Here is a 20,447-nt window from a genome sequence, read left to right on the forward strand (position 1 = left end):
AAACACACTCTGTATTATCTCGAAGGCAAATGGAAATAATATGAAAGTATATGTTATTTGCAATCATCCAGCACCGTTATTAGAAATGGATATAGTGTAGAGTCTATGCAGAAGTAATAATTACGGCGTAATGGTTGTCGGATATCAGTGGGAAGCAAAGTATTGTTTTCTTTTGCCTTCCCCGATAGCTTTTTCTTTTTTCAGGATGGTGAAGATACACATTCGAGATTATTCTATAGTGATCACTGCCGAGTGTGTTAGTTGGTTTCTAGAAACAGCAGAGCAAGGACAGTAATTCATCACTTTTTTAAAAGTTATTCCGCGAATTAGGTCGTCGTGAATTTCGTGAAAAATTATTTCTCGAAATTAAGTACCATGAATTTTCCCTCTCTTCCCTTCCGGATTTTTCTTGTGCTTTGTAATGAGTCAAGGTAACGATAGAAAAAGACATAACCTATAGTTGAGACAATAGATACCGGTGCAGATTTGAGTTGCATCTCGGAAGATGGTGGCTATGTGAACAGCATTCAGGAAGTAGAAGAGAAAGAAATAAATAACTGCAGAAATGTTTCGAGCTCAAATTAGAGATTTTATTTAAAAAGGAAATTATATCACTTGTTAAGAATGCAGAGGAGAAGATTGCTTCATGAAAATGTTCGGTGAGGCTTCAGTTAGGAGAAACTTGGCATCAGAGTCTACAATACAATAAGATCTCAAAGAACAAATATTGTTAACTGTAAGGCTTAACACAACCTAGCTTCTGCATGAGTTCCCCTCATCTTCATCTTCATAATTTTGTCGATGACAGCAACAAAAATGGTCGAGTAAATCATATAGATATTATTATCTAATGACGGGACTGGAAGATCTAGTCATTGGATGAATGAGTTCAACGAATGGCGGCGCTCTGAGTTTTCATCAATATGTGGATAGAACAAACAGGTGGGATTAGCATTAATTAGGCTTGCATAAATTTTGCTGTAGAACGATGCAAAGCCATGAATTAGCAGTTTTTGGATGATAATGTATCCAAGTTTGAAAGGAATAGCTAACGCATTCCGTGTTCTAATTATCTGGCTTGCTTTCTCTCAATATATTACTAAACATTTGCCGTTCACTACTAGAAGAATCAATGGCGAGGACAAGTAGATATAGGTTTTTGAACTTCAAAGGTATTTTAAACTAGCGATTGAATGTTTGTTTTCTGCAGTACTTCATGATCACCAAATAACCAATCTATTTATTATATTTTTTCTTTTTAAAATATCATTTGATATTTAGATTATTTGAGATGCAATCTGCTGACCCATTCAATTTTTCAAGTTTTATCTTATTCATGACGACTGCGCATAAGCAATGGTATAGTTATATTACAGTGTCATAGGAGCAATATAAGAGTTACAGTAAAGTAAATTCCTTCTTGTTGTTTTTATTTTCATCTGTGCTGCCATAATTGTGATAACAGGATTTATAGATCATAATTTTTTCAAGAATGGCTTTCAATATTAATCCAGAAATATTGATCATTTTTGATTTACAAGCAATTGGCGTTCGATTCTTACATGTAACTAAGCGGCTAGATAGGTTTAATTAGCGGATTAATTAAGTTAAGGATTTAGAGCTAACATTATTTCATTACTTACTGAATGACGCTGATTCTATGACATTTTTCATATCTAGTATCGAAGTGTTCAAAAAAATTCTTGCTATTACAGTTGCGCAGAATTGCGAAAAACACTGAAAAAAGGTCGTGATATGGTTCTTTCTAATTCAACGAAAAGCAGCCAGGCTGCATTTTCAGAAAGAACATTAGAGCTGGAATCTGGATTGAAAATCAATTATGTGGCACCAGCACATGCAGTTCCGTCAAAGGAAAATTCATCGACTGAGAATAGTACGGGCTTAGTTCCACGTAAAAGAAGCTTTATAGAAGGTGAAATTTATCTATTTGATTAGGCGTTGTGACTAATAAGAGACTTTTCGAACATTTGAATTCCTTTCCCACAGAAGTTCCATGTTATCCCTTTGTTGTCATGAAGGTCTTTCTCACACTTTTAGAATTAACTATTCTAAAAGCTCATTTATGCTTATGTTTTTAGAATAGTTAATAAGATCTTTATATTTGTCGTCATTTTAGAATTCACTAGTATGAATAATGCTAGCTTTTGAAAATTTAGGAAGTAGGACTGCCCATACACACCAAATCTTCATATTTTCCATACGTTGTCATATTTGTTAAGTTGGTACTCAGAGGTAAAATTCAATAATAGAAGTTCCGAAAATTAAAACCGTCGCTCACTGATATTTGAAAGTTCTATTGTCTCTTTTTATTTCCGTGAAATATTTTAAAACTTTGAAAAGTATGGAGACATATCAGATTTTTAAAATCATATCATGAAATGCAGTTTTAATGATTGCATAAAAATGAAATTAATTTTAAAATATCATCTCTCTTTTTGAAAAATGGCTTATGAGTTGTGGAGTTTTATCTGCAGGAAGTGATCCATGGGAATATTGGGAAGGCGTTTTTGAAATGTGTTACGCGCTGGATCATGCAATACAGTTTGAAACGGATGACTTAGTGAAAGGATGCCAAGTTCTGGAGGTAAACGTCTAGCTCACTCAATTCATCAAGATTCTAGTCATGAAGTGAAACTCTGAAATTTATATTTCTTTCACACATTGTATTGCAGATCGGTTTTTGTACTGCTCTCCCATCAGTCTTTGCTATAAAAAACGGAGCAAAACATATCACTTTGCATAGTAATGTAAGTTTCCCTCTGATTTTTTGGAAGCAAAATTCTTAATTTTTTTTTTTTTTTTTTTTTTTGCTTGAAGAGATATTCAAACATGAGAAAATAGAAATAAGTTAAGTTTATGGTAAGTGACAGTTCGAAAAGCTTTTGAATATAGAACACCGAAATGATGGAATCGTGTGTCAAATCGACGCTTTCTCGGAACAAAATCAAAAATGTGCAACACAGACTCCTTTACAGTTCCTTGGAAGACCTTCGAAAATTGGTGGGACGAAATGAGTAGGTTTTAATGTTTCTAAGTATTATTCTGATTTACAAATATTCGTATCGTACTACACTGCACAGGAAAATATTATTGGTATATATACATTGTAAAGTTTGCAGGAGCTGATATTTTTAGAAAATCTCTGATTTTTCTGGACCATTAACTGTAGTGAACTGAAGTAACAGAAGTTGAAATGAACATTTTGCTATTTCAGATTTGAGGTTATCTTTGTTGTGGAATTTTTTAATAGCCAGAAAAATCAGTTTGAAGAAATTCATGATTTCATCGACTATGCACTAGCTAATAATGGCATTTGGTAAATTTTAGTTGTTCAAAAAACAAGTAGTTATCCTAGAAAATTTGACAGTCATCTTGGGCTGGAAGAAAGAGAAATGAAGAAAACTTCTCCTGAGGTTTCATCTTTGTTATTCAAAATTAAGTAATGAATTTTTTTTTTAATTTTGGATGAATTCTAGTTGTTTAAATTCATGTTTTAAGTCTAAGTTACAATTAGTTCAACAATCCTTCAGTTTGTTCGAATCTCGAATGTTTTATATCAACTGCGAAAGTAGTTTGCATGAATTTTTGGATCTGGTTAAGATGAAAGGGAAATTTGATATTTATACTCGTTGGTCGACACCAAAATCAGAAATTACTCAACGAAAAGTAATCCAGCTGACTCGAGCTATAAGATGAGTTTCTCTATTGTGTTACCAAAAGATTTTCTTTTATAGCAAACCTACCTATTTATGCATAGTATTTTAGTTCAGGTCGTAATGTTTCGGTTTCGTTATTCTTGTATATTTGTTTCGGATTTCGAAATAATTATTCCCTGAGAAGCTGTATGTTTTAGATTACATTTTCGACCGACCCGAAAATAGACAGATTTCAAATAATAGATTTTCCTCAGTTTTAAGCAGTCCAAATAAGTCTCCATTCAATACAGCTTCTTTATTTCTTCTATTTTCTTTCATATCTCGTGCAAAAATGGATTTTTTCCCACAAGGAGAAATATCTTCTAACCTTTTATTTAGTCAATTTATATATATATTTTGCTTTCAGAACTTGTAATAAACATTTTCTTACTAAACTATGAATCCCATAAAAACCTCTCAAACTTAATTCTTTGGCTGTGAAGCTGCTACTCAAACTCCCCTTTTGTGTTTTCTGCCTTCTACTAAAAATCTCAGTGAGCAAAATGTAAAACGCACCTAATCCTAATTCACAACATTGTAGATGCATACAATGAAATAAAACAATTTTCCGACTTTTGGACGATAATATGAAGCTTTTTAGATAAAATAAGTGTTATTTGAAAAAATATTAGGTCAAGGAGAGTCTTACATTGAATTTTTTTTAATGAAGTGTTTGAAGTTTTGCAAAATTGTACATCGAGAACGTACGCAAAAATTCAATTTTTGAAATAGGAGAATCAGAGCCCTACAAAGGAAATTTTAAGGATTAAAGTTAGATCTAAAATGCAGAAATTTTCAAAAGAATTTGAGTTTGGAAGAAGCCTACAGATCCATGTTTGGAAGTACTTATAGGGCCGAGGAGCAACAACTTGGGTGCATGCATTGTTAGCATAAAGGTTGCTGATAAAAGCACACTGCAGTCAGTACTGCGAATCGCTTTATCATTTACCGTAATTTTATCATTTAGTCCTAAGGAGACGGCAGGCTATCCAAAAATAAGTAATAGCTTTCAAAAATTTCGCACGATAGAAAAAGAGACAGGGTGTGGCGGAAATTTAAATCTTAATAGTCAACGGAATTAATCGTCAATGGAAACAACTGTATATGATTCATAGTAGGATACCAATCACCATCTGACCTTGACTCCTACATATTCTGGGCTCCGAGATATGAATGGTGCAACTCCGGCTTCTCAACGAAGGATAATATATCTCCTTAAATAATAGTTTCTCAAATTTGTCTTTTATCTCTTGCTCTTCTTGCCTTGTTCCTATATTTAATGAAGGGAATTCTTTTATTTTCAAGCAGTAGATAGCAAAGCTGAAACTAATATTGTTATAGCTATTCATGGATAGAAAAAAGTTTAAAATTTCTAAAACATTTCTATAAGTACCTATTTATAAAACATTGCGAAAGGTTCGGATCTCTATAAGATAGTATGAGTAATCCTTGCTCCGAATTTCATTTGGGTCACCATAGCACTAGCAGACAATTCTTACAAGCAGGAAAGGAATAAGATAAGTTAGATGGAATAAGTTAGAACAATTTGAAATAAGGAATACAGGAAGCGTAAAACATGGGTAAGCAGGATACCACACTTTAGTAAAATAACTTGGATACAAAAAGACGATGGATTCTGGAAAGAAGTCCAAACAATCATATACCATTTATAAAAAAAGTAAGAGATGGATTTGGAGCATCCTATATCCCATCTGATTTTTGAAAATGAAATGTGTTTTTTGATGAATTTTAATAGCAAATAAAATTACTCTAGATGAGAAACAAATCAGATGAAATTCGAAAATTTGCACGCTTTTTGTTTGCAAAAGAAATATTTGCTCATTACTAACAAATTTAAATTAGAATGTTAACCCAGAAGCGGTGGCCCAATATAGACCATAGACACTTCAGTATTACCATAGACAGCACACATGGCTGGAAATAGTTTCAATGGGGGCAAACGACTAAAAGCAATACCTAGAAATTCACTGCCTTTTTCGAAATACATAGAATGTTGCTCACAATCCACTATCATTCGAATTCTTTCTCCCATCTGAAATAAATCAAAATGCAATTCTTACAGCAGCGATCCTAATATTACTTATTTCGAAACGAACAACCTCCGACAGATACCAAGTTCTCAAATAGAAGTACTGAACCTTTAGACAACACTTAGGTTAATATGTAATCTCACCTTATTTCAAAGATAAAATCTGAAGAGATAAAGAAATTGCAGAAGACTAAAATCTATGTTTTACTTTTTAGAAAAATGTCATTCATGATAAGTTTCAGATTTTTCATGAGAATTTCTAGAACATCGATTACAAGTTATTATACAACATTAACCTGGTATTTTGGAGGATTATTGATATGCGGGTAAGGAGAGATCGGCTTACTGTTATGCAACAACTGATTGTCTACGAGATTCCAGCCCCAGCTTTGATCATCACTTCCCAGTAGAGCCACATAACCCTGACAGTGTAGCGCTGCATGTCTGGAAAAAACTATTTCTATATACAATTTCCTTAATGCATTACTGTCATAGCTTGATATTTATTGATAAATTATATAGATTTTTTCCAATCATATCTATGGGTACTTTTTTCGAAAATTAGTTCACAAAATAAAGTCAAACTTACTTCGTCGCTAAACCTATACAGGCCACGGTTCCCAGTGGCCCCTCCCACGTGAACTCCCATGCATGTATCCCACTGTTCACACCTATTTTGCCTGAAATCTCATAAACAATACACTTATATTCGCCATACAACAAATCTTTCAATAAATTCACTGCACTGAGTGTCACTTTTATACATATCTAGTGGAATCAAGATCTTGGTACCTCGCACACTATCGGTACTCTGAGCAACTGGATTCCGATGCACCGTAAAACCATTGGGACGTAAATAATTATTTCTAAAACACTGGAACAAATTTTTTTTTTCTTTTGCAGAAATAATAAGATTTAGTAATATAAGCAGTCTTGATTACATTATTCACAAACAATTATAATTTACAAATACAGTTACTGTACTTGTCTCTACACTTCGAAATAAGCATTGCTCCTTTACAATGCACAGCAAAGAAGAAATATAAAATTTAACAAATGCAAAACCACTTTGAAGAATCATTCGGATTCCATGCATAGCAGAATGCTCGTAACTTGTCCTTGAAAGAAGGAATTTCTGACAGGAGAGAGAAATCATTAAGAGCCTCATCTGGGATAACTGTACGTGCCAGGCGCCTCCAAACAAAGCTATCCTATAAAATTTACAGTACTAAATAAACAATGAAATAACTAGACAGAAAAGTGATGGTAAATGAGCCTTACAAAATAATCTATTTAGGCTAACCGGATATTGCAAAACAGTCAACCAGTGCTTGCAAACTCGCATACACCGGGCCAAATCTTTAAGATTTAAATATTCAAACACTGCTAAAAGCACAACATGAGGTAAACGAGCAGCTGAGACAGCACGCATTCGACGAGTAAAACAAGTGAAACTTTTAGAGTGACAGCAATCTTGCGCATTTCGACACGCAACATCAACTGAAATGAAGTGATTTAATAAAATCGGAATCCGATTTCAAATGAAAATATGGAGCGACACACACAACTTTTGCATGTTCAGTATTAAAACGCTAAAAATATTACCGGCTTGCTCTAAATCAGTCTCCACCACTGTCTGATTAAACTTATCTCCTTCAGTGAACATTCAAATAACTGTAAATTGAATCATTGTAATTCCATGCAAATGAAACCCATCTTCGAACATATCACCAACACCGATCCATCCGTAGCCAAACTTCCCTGGCTTTTTTATAAATGACTAGCAAAACCATATTTATAAAAAAGCACACACAAACAGTGGAAGTGGATTTAATAATGTTAAAGGTTTATCATGCCAGATTTAATAATGTTTCAAAGGTTTATCATGGCTCTTACATATCATTTATTTAAATAGAATATGTAAAACATCTGTTGTTTTGTGATTGTAAATTAAGGTGTAAACTCCTCAGTCCAACGGTTTACGAAGCAATAATGAAACTTCAGAAACAAAATACAAATAATTCGAAATTAGAAGAGGTATGACAATGAAACAGTGACAGCAAACACTACCAGCTGTTCTCGTGCATTAACGAGAAAATATAATGATAATGAAATCAATGTTCTATATTTATTACACACTTATATTTCATAGTAATACAAACTTCAAAAAAATGATGCAAAAAAACATACCAAAACTATTTAGTACGAAACCTTTCAGAAAGTGAAAGACTTGAAAAGTCGAAATCTAATTCCGAATTCATACTAATTTTTATTACGAAATCCAATTTCGAATTCATACTGATTTTTATGCACAGTTAAATTTACAGAACAAAGAGAAAACGAAATGCGCAAATGTCTAAACAACGAGATGCTTATCACATTACATAACAAAAGTGATGGCTTATAAAAGAAAGTATTAAAGGCAAACAAATTCAGATTAAAGACAAGATAAATAGAATGCGATAGTCTGCTCTTTCATTCTCAAGCTATTACGAGTAACCAAGCAAAAAAATAGGAAAACAAGATAGTTATAACTGTTGACTTCTGAAAAAATGACGCAAGCAATGCCGGAAATTATTTCTTGACCTTGGCTGTTTTTGCTTTTGTTTTATCTCTTTTTGTAGTTTTGAAATTTTCAGGTTCTGTGAAAACTATTGAAGGCATCGTCATCCTGGAAGAAAATGGAAATATGACAAGTAATACATCAATAAGAAAAAAATTAAATAATTCATAGCTAATAAAAATACAATCCAAAAAAATATACATAATACTAGAAAAGTTATAAATAACAAATGAAAAAACGATAGAAAACAGCAACCTAAATAACCGCCGAGCGAAAAATTCACCATCTTCATAAACGAATGGTGAATAAGGATCATCATTACAATTTGTTTCAGCTTCAAAATCCTTTTCATAAGAAAAAGTAGGGAAATGTGGATATTGCACTTTCTTTTCATCGTGATAACAGTCCTTGATGAGTAATATTTCCCCTGTTTCACCCGGTACCGATCCATTAACATACATTACCTACAAAATTCATATCAACCCAATAACATATATTACCTACTTCTTCATAATCATCATTTGGCAATGACTTTTTTTTTAATAACTAATTAAACATTAAACTCCTTTTCTGTCAACACAGAATTTTCACATCTTAACTAACAAGAAAGTAAGAAAAAAGCTTTGAAAATCTTTGCGAATATTGAAATTTCAAAAAGTGATATTCTTATTTTGCAAAAAAAAATTTCCATTTTTTGGAAACTCGAAACCTGTTTTTCAGGATTAATCCTCAACACTTCAAGGCCTGGGATGGACCGCCATTCGTAACCCATATGACCGGGCATTCGTTTCCCAGGCCTTACCCGGGCATCGCCTTTTGAACCGATGGCACCGATACGACGATGAGATTTTGTAGTCCTAAAAGCAGTGAGTGTAGAGAAAAAAACAAATAGTATGACGAAGCAGAAGTCCTTTATTTCTTCATAAAATCAAAATGCGATATGGTAAGGATATGCTATCTATCAACCAGTATTGACAAGACACAGAAGAACTTACCCTCGAGCAGGCATTCCTTTGAATCCCCATCTGTGCATTCCGCCCTGGAAACCCCAATCAATAGTATGCCCCGTAATAGTTATGTACTGGCCAACTTTAAAATGGCACACATGCAACTCTGTTCCTGGCTGCACCACTGCATCCTCAGTAACCAAAAACGATGCTATGTGTTTTTTAACAGGAAAACCTAAAAAATCGAAAGGTTACAATTATCGGAATATATGTTGCTAAATATATTTGATCTGAAAACCAGATAATATTAGGAAAATAAATACAGCAACAAAATTAACACCATGTCGCTCAAAAGTAGCACGATATCGTGCAGTAAATTTTGTCGGATCACCATCTACGGCTCCAACCGTGACTCGCCATCGAGCACCATAGCGACCATATGCTTTTCGCCTTCCCACCATGCTTATTCTGGAAATTTCGAAGTTCGAAATTTTTTGATAGAGACTTTAATTTAGTTCCTCTCCTTACGCTCCTTCCCCTTACAACACATTCTATTAGTTTAAATCGTGATAATAAAAAACTCCCACGAATAAAGACTCGAACAAGAATTAACCGATAGTATGTTTCAGGATCAATTGCTGAGATGACGAGATTCTTGGGAAACTCTAGTAATGTGCAAAGAAAACGGGTCCCATCCACAGCCCACTGAGGAAACATTCCAATTTTTCTGGCCAGCATTCCAATACGATTCGATTCCGGCGTCCATTCCGGTAGATTAGTTCCTTGAGGTATTTTACATAATGGAGTCTTGAAAGACATATGCGGATTTGTTCGCGTGATCGATACATGCACTACAGTGATCATCAAATTTGAGAAATTTAGATAACCGATTAAAATGGTATGAACAGCAAATAAGATGATGTCATTCATTGACTATGTTATAACGAACAACTTATTATAACTGAACAAAGTAACAATTTTTTAGAGACAGAGTCAATAAGATTGACAATGAATTAAACTTGATTTTTTTGAAGTTTTTCGCATTTCATTATTCTCGAATTCCATTTCAAAAGCTACCTTTCCTCTCCAGCTTAATAAACTGTTGAAGTAAAACTCGCGTACTGGATTCAATTGGTTCAACAATATTTTCTTCCTTTTTTGGTACCCACGGTGGTGGGGTAAGTGTTCTAAAAGTAAAGGTTTAATTAAAAATAAGACAACTGGTATCAAAAATAAGAGTTGCAAAAATGCGCTTCTAGCCTGTGATAAATAATTCCTCAAACTTTTTGAATTATAAATAAAACAAATCAGTTCAAATAAATTAGTTCTGTTGTTACGAGAAATTAATATCTTAAGCATACAAAATGCTACATCACAAACAGAACAAAAAACAGTAGAACTATAGAAAATTTTTCGAAATAAAATTAATAGGAGATTCAGCGGCAAAATAAACCTTCGCCTCATCCTTTTCTGCATACAATATTCTGCATAAGGGCTACACAGCAGTCGCACTATGACTTGCTTATCGGTACACCACAGTTGACCCAGTCGTTCAACACAATGCAACATCTAAACGACTAGAATTAGAAATCTGGAAAGATTTGTAAGAGTTATCAAACCGAGACAATCAGCTGATTAAGCCTCATAAATATGCGATTGTCAGTATTAGTAGAAAACAGAAAACTGCTGGAAACTATCCAAGTAACTTGCTTCTAATTCAAAGACTTCTTTCTAATTGAGACAGTAGAAAATGTCAAACCTCTACTACCATGTTTGAGAATTAAAATAGTAAGAGAATGTCAGCAGTTAACTTCCCGACGGTTACAATAAAAATCATTACAAAAGAACCATATAATCAAGTAGCTTTGAACTATAAATCAATTTCCCACACTTCTTTTATTATCTTTGCTCTTTTTATAATATTTTATTATCCGATTTGTTTGTTAATAAGACATAAAAATTGCCATTTATGAATTACAAAATACAAAACAAGGTAACAATTCTAAATGCGAAGACATAAAACAAAACAAAATTTGATTTTAAATGACAATAAAAGGTAATCATATCACCTTTCTCTCGGTATGGAAAAGTGTCTTCCATAATCAAACTAAACGCATGAATACAAATTCTTCAAGGTGATAATGTTTTATTTATCTCAATTATCTTCAGCACTTGGTTACCGGTTCATTTTCTTTCTTCTTACTAGACACTAACTCACGGCAAACTTCGGGTGTTATTTGATAATGATTTTGCATCTAAAATAAGCTAAAGTTATTTTATGTCAAATGTATTTAATTTAAACAACAAAGTCCGCCTTTATTTAATGATCTGTATTTGTAGAGACTAATGCAAATTTAACGTAAGTCACACCACGCCAGAATGGAAATCTTTATTCAATGAAACCTTACTTTTGTTAGCTCCATCAAAGCTCCGCGCTGCTCATCGCTGAAATCATTTTTATATCGTTCTACAAAGGCTAGTAGTGATTGATGCCATAGAACGGGTAACTTTCGTTCTTCCTCTCGAAACCTAAAAAACTCCAGTAAGCCATAATGCTCTGAATGCAATTCAATTATCGATGAATTCATTTCGATCCGAAGAGAGAAATGGCAAATGCTGGAAAAATCAAATCATGCAAATTATGTTAAGCGAAACTTAACACCTTGATATGTGAGGCTTACCTTAAGTAATGCTTTATCAGTGCATCGATGACTCTATACGGTAAAGCATATTTTTTATTAATCAATATCCTCAAAAACAACGAATTCGATCCAGTGTATTCCATATTTGCGATCTGAATAAGAATACAGAAATGCAAGAATACTGGTGAAACTAAGTGGACAACTTATAATCATAAACTAAATAGTATTTCAAGAAAAAATACGGCATTGATTTTTTTACCTTAAGCATCGCGACTGCAGCATGCATCATTGGTATCGATGCTTTTGTTAACACAGAACCAAAAATCGTTGCCTCACGTAATGTACATGTTCCCGACTGCAAAATTAATTTATCTGTATTCCTTATTATGATAGAAATGGCCCTATCCCATTCGTTCCTTTCTTGCAATCATCGCCAATTTATATAGAGAAATAAAACTGCAGAAAAACTAAGTCGATAAGTTTCCCTATAAGGAAGTGAATTTTTCATTCTCTAAGTAGATAACTTACAGCCATAAACTAAATAATATTTTAAGAAACAATGCAGTTTTGGTTTTCCACCATCGCAACTGCAGCATATATCATTGTTTCACGTAACTCTCAGTTAAAGAAATATTATATAGTTTTTTTTCTTCCAGTTCCTTTTTACGCTTTACTGAATCTTCACTATTCATAATAAACTTTTAGTAGTAAGAATTACTTCGCAAAGTGGCAGAAGAATTCCTTTGAAAAAAGCTTGCGGTTTATAAACTGCCTTATTTAGAGCTTGAAATAGATGAAAATTGAGCTTTTTATATTCGGCAATATCATCCCTCAACCGTGGCAATAATATCAAATTGTAAAACCTGAAAAAGTTATGCTTCGAAATGTAACCTTATATCAACTTAGAACACCAAAACTTCAAAGAGCTTTGACAAAAAACCAAACTCCTTTTTGTGTTGAAAGCAAGATCTCAGATGATGTCGTTCAGCCAAGTGATTCGAAGGAAAAGGAAAGGGAAACGAGAACCTATAGTGCAATAAAATTCTGGAAAATTTGACTAACCTCTGACACATTTTAGCATGAAGATTTGATGCAAATATTCTAGTCGCTTGGTACATAGCTGCTGCTGACCATTTATCAGGATTCGTAAGGCTACAAAAAACGTCAAAAAATCTACCACCTAATTGTGACGTTTGATATCTCAGAACTACCTTAGTAATTTGAGAATGGTCTGAATTTCTTTGAGATAGGTTTTTTTTAAGCAGGATTTGTAAGGCCAATCAGACTAACAGCAGTCTCATGTCTTCATAGAAACAAGGGCAATATGCCATAATAAAGCTTACTATAATAACTGTTCCCAGTTCATCATTTTAGGAAGGACTTTAAAAGCTTTGGGTATTTTACCACTTCGATAACGAGATAACACTAATCCAATTTCGCGGTACATTTCCACAACTGCTGGATCCATCTGTTTTATCTAAAATTAACAAAAAGAAGTCGAAAGAGTTTCAACACATAGAGTGTTCCCTATCTTCTTATGCAGTGTTAAATTCCCAATATCAGTGCAAATTCTCATTATTATAAATGAAAACTTTAACTCTATTAAAATTTATTCCAATAACGTTACCATAAAGCCATCATCCTCTGGACAGATCGACCGAAACTCAAGTTCCGCTTTTTTCTTCTCAATCTTTTCAATTATGATATCGTTAAGTGTCCGGGATACAGCATCAGTTTTTAATATAAACTTTTCGACTGCTGCTTCATCTTCCGGATTTATTTGCTGTAGCAAATTACTAGTAGCATAAATATTTATCATCTGTAGAATCCTATTGTAAAAAATTCGCCTTGTTTTTTCTCATAATTAATCTGCTAATGATTTTATAATTTCATTTGATGATAAAATTCATTCTCTGAAACTCATCAACATAAATCGCTTATATCAACATTAACAAACTGGTGTGTTTAACACTTTTAATAAATATTGAGAAAATATGTACTAACCATAGAAACATCGTCATAATCGTCATTATCAGAGACGATATCGCCATCCGACAGAGAACTTACTGAATCATTTCCAAGACTTACTTTTCGTATCCTTAAACTATTAATTTTATGATGAGTTATACAGTCATATAATAAATGCTGTAGATTGCACTGTACAAAATAAGCTTTGCAGAATTCTATGTTTTTAAATTGGTTTCAAAAGGAAATATAATGAACTAATACTCGACTTGTCGAAGATCTCAGCCTAAAAAGTTTTCAAATAATATTTCACGCTCTTATGAGCTACTGTTAAAACAAAATAAGTTATGCATAAAACAATATGTAACCTTTTTAATGCATCCTCGTGTATCATATTTTCTACTTGTGTTTTCTCCACTGCTTCTATATCTTGTTTTTGCTTCCAAGCTGTTTTAAGAATTTTACTTGATAGTGATTCATCGATGTACTGTAAAAACAAGAATCACATGGTTGAAGAAATCATATAATTTTCTATGGGAGAGAATGTTAATTCTTTTTAAAAGTTGTGCAGATTAGCAATAAAGATAGCATTTCTGACTATTCTCACCTCATCATCCGGTTTGGTGCGTTTCAATTTTCGTTGTTTCACTCGTGCTGTGCCACGCCCACTTTCACGTTTATTCTGTTCAATTTGCAGATCCAATGGAAGTGTTGACTTGGAAATCAAATCGCCGGCACTTGATTTCAGTTTCTTCGACTTGCCCATCTGTAGATTATTTTTTTTTAATTAAAAATCTCACAAAGACATTACTCAACAACAAAGTCAATTATTCTCCAATCCTCCTTCCTGCTCATATTTCCTACTGTTACAGAACAAAATCCTGCTGAGTTTGAGTACGGTCCATTAAATTTTGAACATTTATGCAATTACTTGATCCTACAGCAGTACTTCATGATGGAATACGACATGAATGATTTTCTGTAAGTCTCGTTAACATTTCCGCATTTCCATATAAGCATGCTAAGGACATGGAGATGCTTTGCGACGTTAGCCGAATCCTTTTCTTCACTATCTTGGAATATATATATATATATATTCCATCCTTAGATTATAAACTATTTCATATCGTTTTGCTTCCCATACTGAACATTCTGAAGCTGAACATTCTTAAAATTTTAAGGCTCTGAGGAGTAAGTTGTCTTTTTTTACTTTTGATCAGAACAAACAGTAGGACTTGAAATATAAGTATGAGTACACATTTATCAAGTTTAAATGCTTCCTAAAGTATATGCAAACAGTCTGCTTCATTGCAGTTACAATATTCCACACCTTCTCAGAGTGCACGTATAGAGAGGCACATTTTAAAGCTTATTTAACTTAGTATTTAAAGCACAATTGCTATTAACGGTGCTAAAAGAAGCTTCTAAAAAATTTACATAATGCTAATTATTTTTGATTGCAATTCTAAAACATAAGTAATGAAGAGTGAAGATTAAGTTATTGTGTTCAAATGTATAAGCTTTTGGCGAGTTACTTCTTTTTAGTCGTGGTTCGGAGTAGTATTCATTTTTCCCTAAGTTTTATTCCATAATTCCGTTTTCAAATTGGAATTTCAATTTTCATTTTTGGTGCTTCTGATAGTGCATTTCATAGTTATATTATTTTAACACTGTTTTCGAACCAATCATTTTTCTGCATGCTCATAATTCTCAAGAAATTGATCAGTGTTTTAAATTATCATTTCTCCGTCAAATATCATACCGATTGTTCTAGGAACAAAAAATATTTCAGAAAACTGCAGTACACATCTATATTTGTATCAAAAATTATGATGGGATTTGATTAACTATTTTTTTTTACGAAAGCATTAATTAATTAAGATTAGAGTATATACACTTGAACCAAAACTGAAATGAAACCACCAGTTCCTTTAGGAAACAAGTGTTTGCTTAACTGATGGCAAATTAATTTAGTGGAAGTATGTGTGCATTGTAAGCTTATATGCTAGACACGCACATATTTAATGGAAAGTTGGTGTATGTGAATATATTTATGAAATGGATGGATTACACTAGAAGTTTCAGGTTGTAGCTGTACAAATTGGCGAACATGAAGATATGATTTGTTTTGATGGGACTTTAACTTGGAAGCAAGATCTAAACAAAAAGGGAACGCCATGCTTTGGTGTTGCAAAAGTAAGATAGTTTGCAATTACATTGCATATAGTCATTACATCTGAAGTTCAGTTCTTCTATTACAGGTGAAATCAGCTATGGATTGGAATAAAGCAAATGATTATTGCAAGGAAACTGGTGGACAGCTACCAACACCCAGGAATGATGAGAGTCGTTTGCTGGAAATAATGTTATCAGAGATTGGTATATTGAAATCCATTTTCACAATAACTAAAACTTCCCTTCCAAAGAAAAGACAACATTGAATGCGTGGTCATTTTAAGAGTTTAAGAGTTTGACTGGTGACTTTTTTAATCTAATTTAGGAAAATTCATAGCAACAACTTATTTCTTCAATGTGGTAAGCATTACCTGTAGCGTATTTTATTACCGATTACGCTTTTGAACCCTTTCTTTTGAGACTTATAATTGTGCATAAATTATGCACAATTATAAGTCTTAAAAAATTTGCATAGATGTATTGGTTTCTTTAGTTTTCTATTTTTACTGGGAGAAAACTAAAACGAAGAAGCAGTTCATTGCAAAATTAAAATAAAAATGATAAAGATATCATAAAATGATTGGGGAGTTAAAGTTGAAGAAAAGTTGTTTTCCACTTTTTTAAAGCTTTTGGAATCATTACAATTATGATGTAAATAATTTATACAATATAATATATAGGCTCAGAAGCAAAAATACCGCTCGGAATTGTTCATGAGAAAAGTAAGTGGATGTATATACGTGATGGTCAAAAAAATGATTCCGATTTAACTAATGTTAAACCGTCACTGGAAATATTAAGGCTGTCTACAACAACAGCTGGTCTTCGTGCGTTTTTTCTTATCTACAAAAAATTTCTATATTTTTTCTCACGTAAATTTTCCAACTAATTTTAATGAAATACATTAAACCATCATCTATATAACTGAACTGTGATGAACTTTACCATTAGCTTATACCTTTACAAATAATGGATCAAAAATAAATATCTCTCTTTTTCAACAGGTATTCCCAAGCATTTTAACATCAATCGACTCAAATAAATATTGTATTGTACCAAAATATAATTTCAGTTTTTTTCAGAATACGAAGCTGCTTTGAAAAAAGATAAATATACAGCGGTGGTATGCGAGCATCGAAATTCAGCACGTATGTTTTAAATGCTTTTCTTAAATTAGCATTGGCACAGGGGTGTTTAAAAGAAAAAATTGTTTGATGAATAAATGATGCTCAGAGATGTTGGCGGATTATTGGTGGGTGCTGGGCTGTGGAGACGAAGGTATATTCTGATATTTTTTTGTCATTAATTAGTTCTTCAGTGTCAGTTATTGAGAAGCAGGCGTGTGATAATGGATTTGTGTTGCTTGCGATTAATAATGCTTCAAAATGTTATTTATTCCATGAGTTTCCAAATCCATTAATGGTTTGTTATTTATTAAACGGATTCAAAAAAGACTTGTAAGTAGCAGAATACTCAACAAATTATTTTCTAAATGTGACTCTCAAAAGTACGTGATTCATGCTGCAATGCTGTGTTTTAAAAACAGTCCACAAAAATTTGACAAATTAAGATTCTCAATTTTGTAAACATCATGAAATATATGTGTTCATGTATTTAGTTTTATTTATGTGTATGATCAATTAATCAATTACTACTCATATGATTTAAATCTGCAAAATATGAAGATATTTTATATATATATATATATATATATAAGTTATTTGAAAATACTGATTTTAATTTCAGGATGCTAATGATTTTAAAGCAGTTTCAAGTTACTGCAAATCTCAAAGTGGTGAATTGTTTGAACCGATCGATTCAGGCGATCTTCTTATCATGCAAAGTAAACATTCAGAAAAGATTTGCTAAAAACTACTAGTGGATTAGTGATGGAAAATAGAAGAGTATAGTAATGTCTGTGGTTAAAGAGATCAATCAGAAATAATAGTTTGTATTTTCACTATTATTAGTTGCACTGTTCAAAAAACAATTGTGTATTTGCGAGTTCTAATAAATCAGCTTTATTATATCATTTAAGCAAAATCTATTTTGATTTTTGCAGGTTTCCCCTTTTCTAACAAATTAGAATACATATAAGTTAGATAAGTTAAAGTGGGAGTTAGTGATGAATATAACTCGAATGAGAAGTTTCAAGACTTGTTTTTCCTTTTTCTGTTTTATTTTGCACAGCTTTCAGCATTTGAAATGCATACAAAATAAATTTACTAGAAATATTTCGAAAAAAATTCACATTGGTTAAGAGATGTATGCTAAATGTTAATTGTATAAGACAGATGTTATTAGTGTTTTTTTCTAAATATTTTGCATATAAAATAATTCGTGAGAATACGAAAATTCACTTCCTGATTTTGCAACTTCTCGAAATATGTTAACATAGCAGGCGGTTTCCTCAATACAAAAACTTTAGAAATCTTTGGTCAGATGTACTACAAATTATGGGTCACAATTAAGAATTGCTTATTACATGATAACCGATAATTTTCCTCCATAATAGCTTGAAGAAAGAGATGTATGCTAAATTTTGCAAATTTACCAGCCGACGATTGATTTTCAGAAATCGGTGAGGCATCAGGCTATGCCGTGAGAGCTTTTTCCAAAAATTTTCACCAACAATATGGATATATTAATCAGAAAATTAAAAATGCTAAGGAGGAACCCATAACAGCTGCTGGCTACAAATATTCAACCGTGGGGGTAAGACTGTTGCTTATTTCGTTATCTGTAAAACTGATAAAACTCTATGTGTTTCAAAAAAAAATTCCTGGAATTGATTGTTTGAAAGAATTTAAATGACTGATTAACTGTAAGTGCACCTTCATAGATTTATAGCTTTCTTTCCATAAGACACAAAATATTTAAATAGAGCCGAGAAATTCTTTGAGGTTGAGAATTAGTGGAAAACGATGCAAAAGACTTCCTTATCTGAGGTGACGAAACCTCCTCGAATGCAGTCATTATTGTTCACTTTAATAAAAAATTGTTTTAAAGTTTTTGAATTTAAAATTCTTTCAGATCAATGTCATTGTTTCAAATTCTACAGATGCATTTTGTTTTATGTTAGAATTGCCTGGCGGTTGTTAGTTTCTTAAAACTGCTTTCACTTAGCAAATTTCCTCATTTTATCTTTTTTTTTTTCATCCCATTTTATCTATCCCCTTAATTCTTTCACTTCTGCTAGAGAATTTGAAAGATCTAATTAAAAGCTGTTAAAAAAATATATCCTAAAGAAGATTCTGCCAGTTCAAATTAGGTGGTTATTGTTCACTCCAGGTATTTCCTGAGTTGAGGTTAGCAATCTAATGATGTCTTTGATTAGACACGCAGCAATGACATTTTTTTTTGATTTGCATCCTAGACTGGGTCAGACTTAAGTGCAGAAAAAAGAAAGCTTTGAATAAAAAACAAAGATAGTACTCGACAAAAAATTCGTAGATCTTTCCAGTTTTACAAAAAATATTTTTTTCGGAGTAATTTAACAAACTTTTAGCAATCGTGCAAAGCACCTGCGAAATGAAATCTGATTTTGCTCTTTGCGTTAAAAATTGTTAGTTTCATCTTTGCGTTAAAAATTGTTAGTTTCATTTATCTTCAAAATTGTTCCTCAAATTTTTTTCATACAGCGTTCACATAGATCCTTATTAAAAAGGATTTGCTAAAACATGAAGGTAATTAATTAATTTGAAAAAAATTGAACACTTTTCTCGATAAGCTGATTATGAATAATACATAATAAATAAATAAATGTGTGTTAGCATCATATTGCATACTGCAGCACAACCTGTAAAGACGGAAAAGATTCTTGATATTTTGGGAACGGACAACGTCATTATCACTGATCTGAAGCCAGAGACAACTCTGAAGGAAGTTGATGATTTGTCATATCTTGGTGTAGCACCCGAAGCAAAGCGAACCGTCAGAATGTTTGTCACATCATCTGTCCTTTACTATATCGTTATCTCTGTTGCCTTATTCATTATTTTATAAACACATACATTATGATTTAGCTGTTTAAAATTAAATTAACGCATTTTAAACTGCTATTCTGCACACACATCATGTCATCATACTTCCAAGTATATTATTAGTGAGCAAAATAATTCAGTAATATAATTATCAATTCATGCAACTGGAGATTTTTTTGGTTCTTGACATTATGTGTCAGGCGGTTGAAAAAGCTAATTTGTTTCTCCAGTATCAGTTATCGTATTTTCAGATCTTGAAAAATTCACTTTTTTATGATGTAGAGGAAAGAATGTATCAGTAATGTTGCCGAAAATATTTTGTTATTCCCAAAAGATAAATGGTAATATTTGAATGATGTATCAAAAGATTTATCGGGCATTCTCGGAAGGAAGTAGATCCAAACGG

At 32.5% G+C, this 20,447-nt stretch overlaps 5 protein-coding genes across 5 annotated transcripts; 2 read left to right on the top strand and 3 right to left on the bottom strand.

The window, feature by feature from the left end:
* Positions 1-1,492: 1,492 nt before the first annotated feature.
* On the top strand, positions 1,493-3,717 carry Bm3510 (uncharacterized protein; the record flags this gene model as incomplete). Its single annotated transcript, XM_001902645.1, has 7 exons — positions 1,493-1,584; positions 1,716-1,933; positions 2,496-2,605; positions 2,694-2,768; positions 2,914-3,035; positions 3,236-3,337; positions 3,552-3,717. 7 exons carry the CDS (start codon positions 1,493-1,495, stop codon positions 3,715-3,717), a joined length of 885 nt encoding a protein of 294 aa, XP_001902680.1.
* A 1,866-nt stretch (positions 3,718-5,583) lies between these two features.
* Bma-fsn-1 (protein C26E6.5, putative) lies at positions 5,584-7,432 on the bottom strand (the record flags this gene model as incomplete). The annotated part of the gene is made up of 7 exons (XM_001902646.1): positions 5,584-5,769; positions 6,063-6,210; positions 6,356-6,446; positions 6,559-6,632; positions 6,835-6,977; positions 7,070-7,266; positions 7,372-7,432. 7 exons carry the CDS (start codon positions 7,430-7,432, stop codon positions 5,584-5,586), a joined length of 900 nt encoding a protein of 299 aa, XP_001902681.1.
* A 908-nt stretch (positions 7,433-8,340) lies between these two features.
* Bma-mrps-18C (Mitochondrial 39S ribosomal protein L3, putative) lies at positions 8,341-10,845 on the bottom strand (the record flags this gene model as incomplete). Its single annotated transcript, XM_043076806.1, has 8 exons — positions 8,341-8,437; positions 8,585-8,793; positions 9,039-9,186; positions 9,325-9,511; positions 9,617-9,744; positions 9,890-10,127; positions 10,354-10,463; positions 10,730-10,845. 8 exons carry the CDS (start codon positions 10,843-10,845, stop codon positions 8,341-8,343), a joined length of 1,233 nt encoding a protein of 410 aa, XP_042932740.1.
* Positions 10,846-11,441: 596 nt separating this feature from the next.
* Positions 11,442-14,649, bottom strand: Bma-byn-1 (Bystin family protein; the record flags this gene model as incomplete). Its single annotated transcript, XM_001902648.1, has 11 exons — positions 11,442-11,531; positions 11,685-11,805; positions 11,958-12,070; positions 12,178-12,273; positions 12,637-12,781; positions 12,981-13,070; positions 13,262-13,395; positions 13,546-13,701; positions 13,923-14,016; positions 14,252-14,370; positions 14,491-14,649. 11 exons carry the CDS (start codon positions 14,647-14,649, stop codon positions 11,442-11,444), a joined length of 1,317 nt encoding a protein of 438 aa, XP_001902683.1.
* A 1,352-nt stretch (positions 14,650-16,001) lies between these two features.
* On the top strand, positions 16,002-20,063 carry Bm18103 (Uncharacterized protein; the record flags this gene model as incomplete). Its single annotated transcript, XM_043076807.1, has 10 exons — positions 16,002-16,079; positions 16,145-16,262; positions 16,739-16,885; positions 17,141-17,206; positions 17,377-17,480; positions 17,805-17,901; positions 18,634-18,773; positions 19,092-19,155; positions 19,567-19,623; positions 19,852-20,063. The coding sequence occupies 10 exons, from the start codon at positions 16,002-16,004 to the stop codon at positions 20,061-20,063; spliced, it is 1,083 nt and encodes a 360-aa protein (XP_042932741.1).
* Positions 20,064-20,447: the final 384 nt, after the last annotated feature.

This window comes from Brugia malayi (assembly GCF_000002995.4).
Source record: "Brugia malayi strain FR3 genome assembly, contig: Bm_v4_Chr1_scaffold_001, whole genome shotgun sequence".
In the NCBI taxonomy this organism is placed as follows: Eukaryota; Metazoa; Nematoda; class Chromadorea; order Rhabditida; family Onchocercidae; genus Brugia; species Brugia malayi.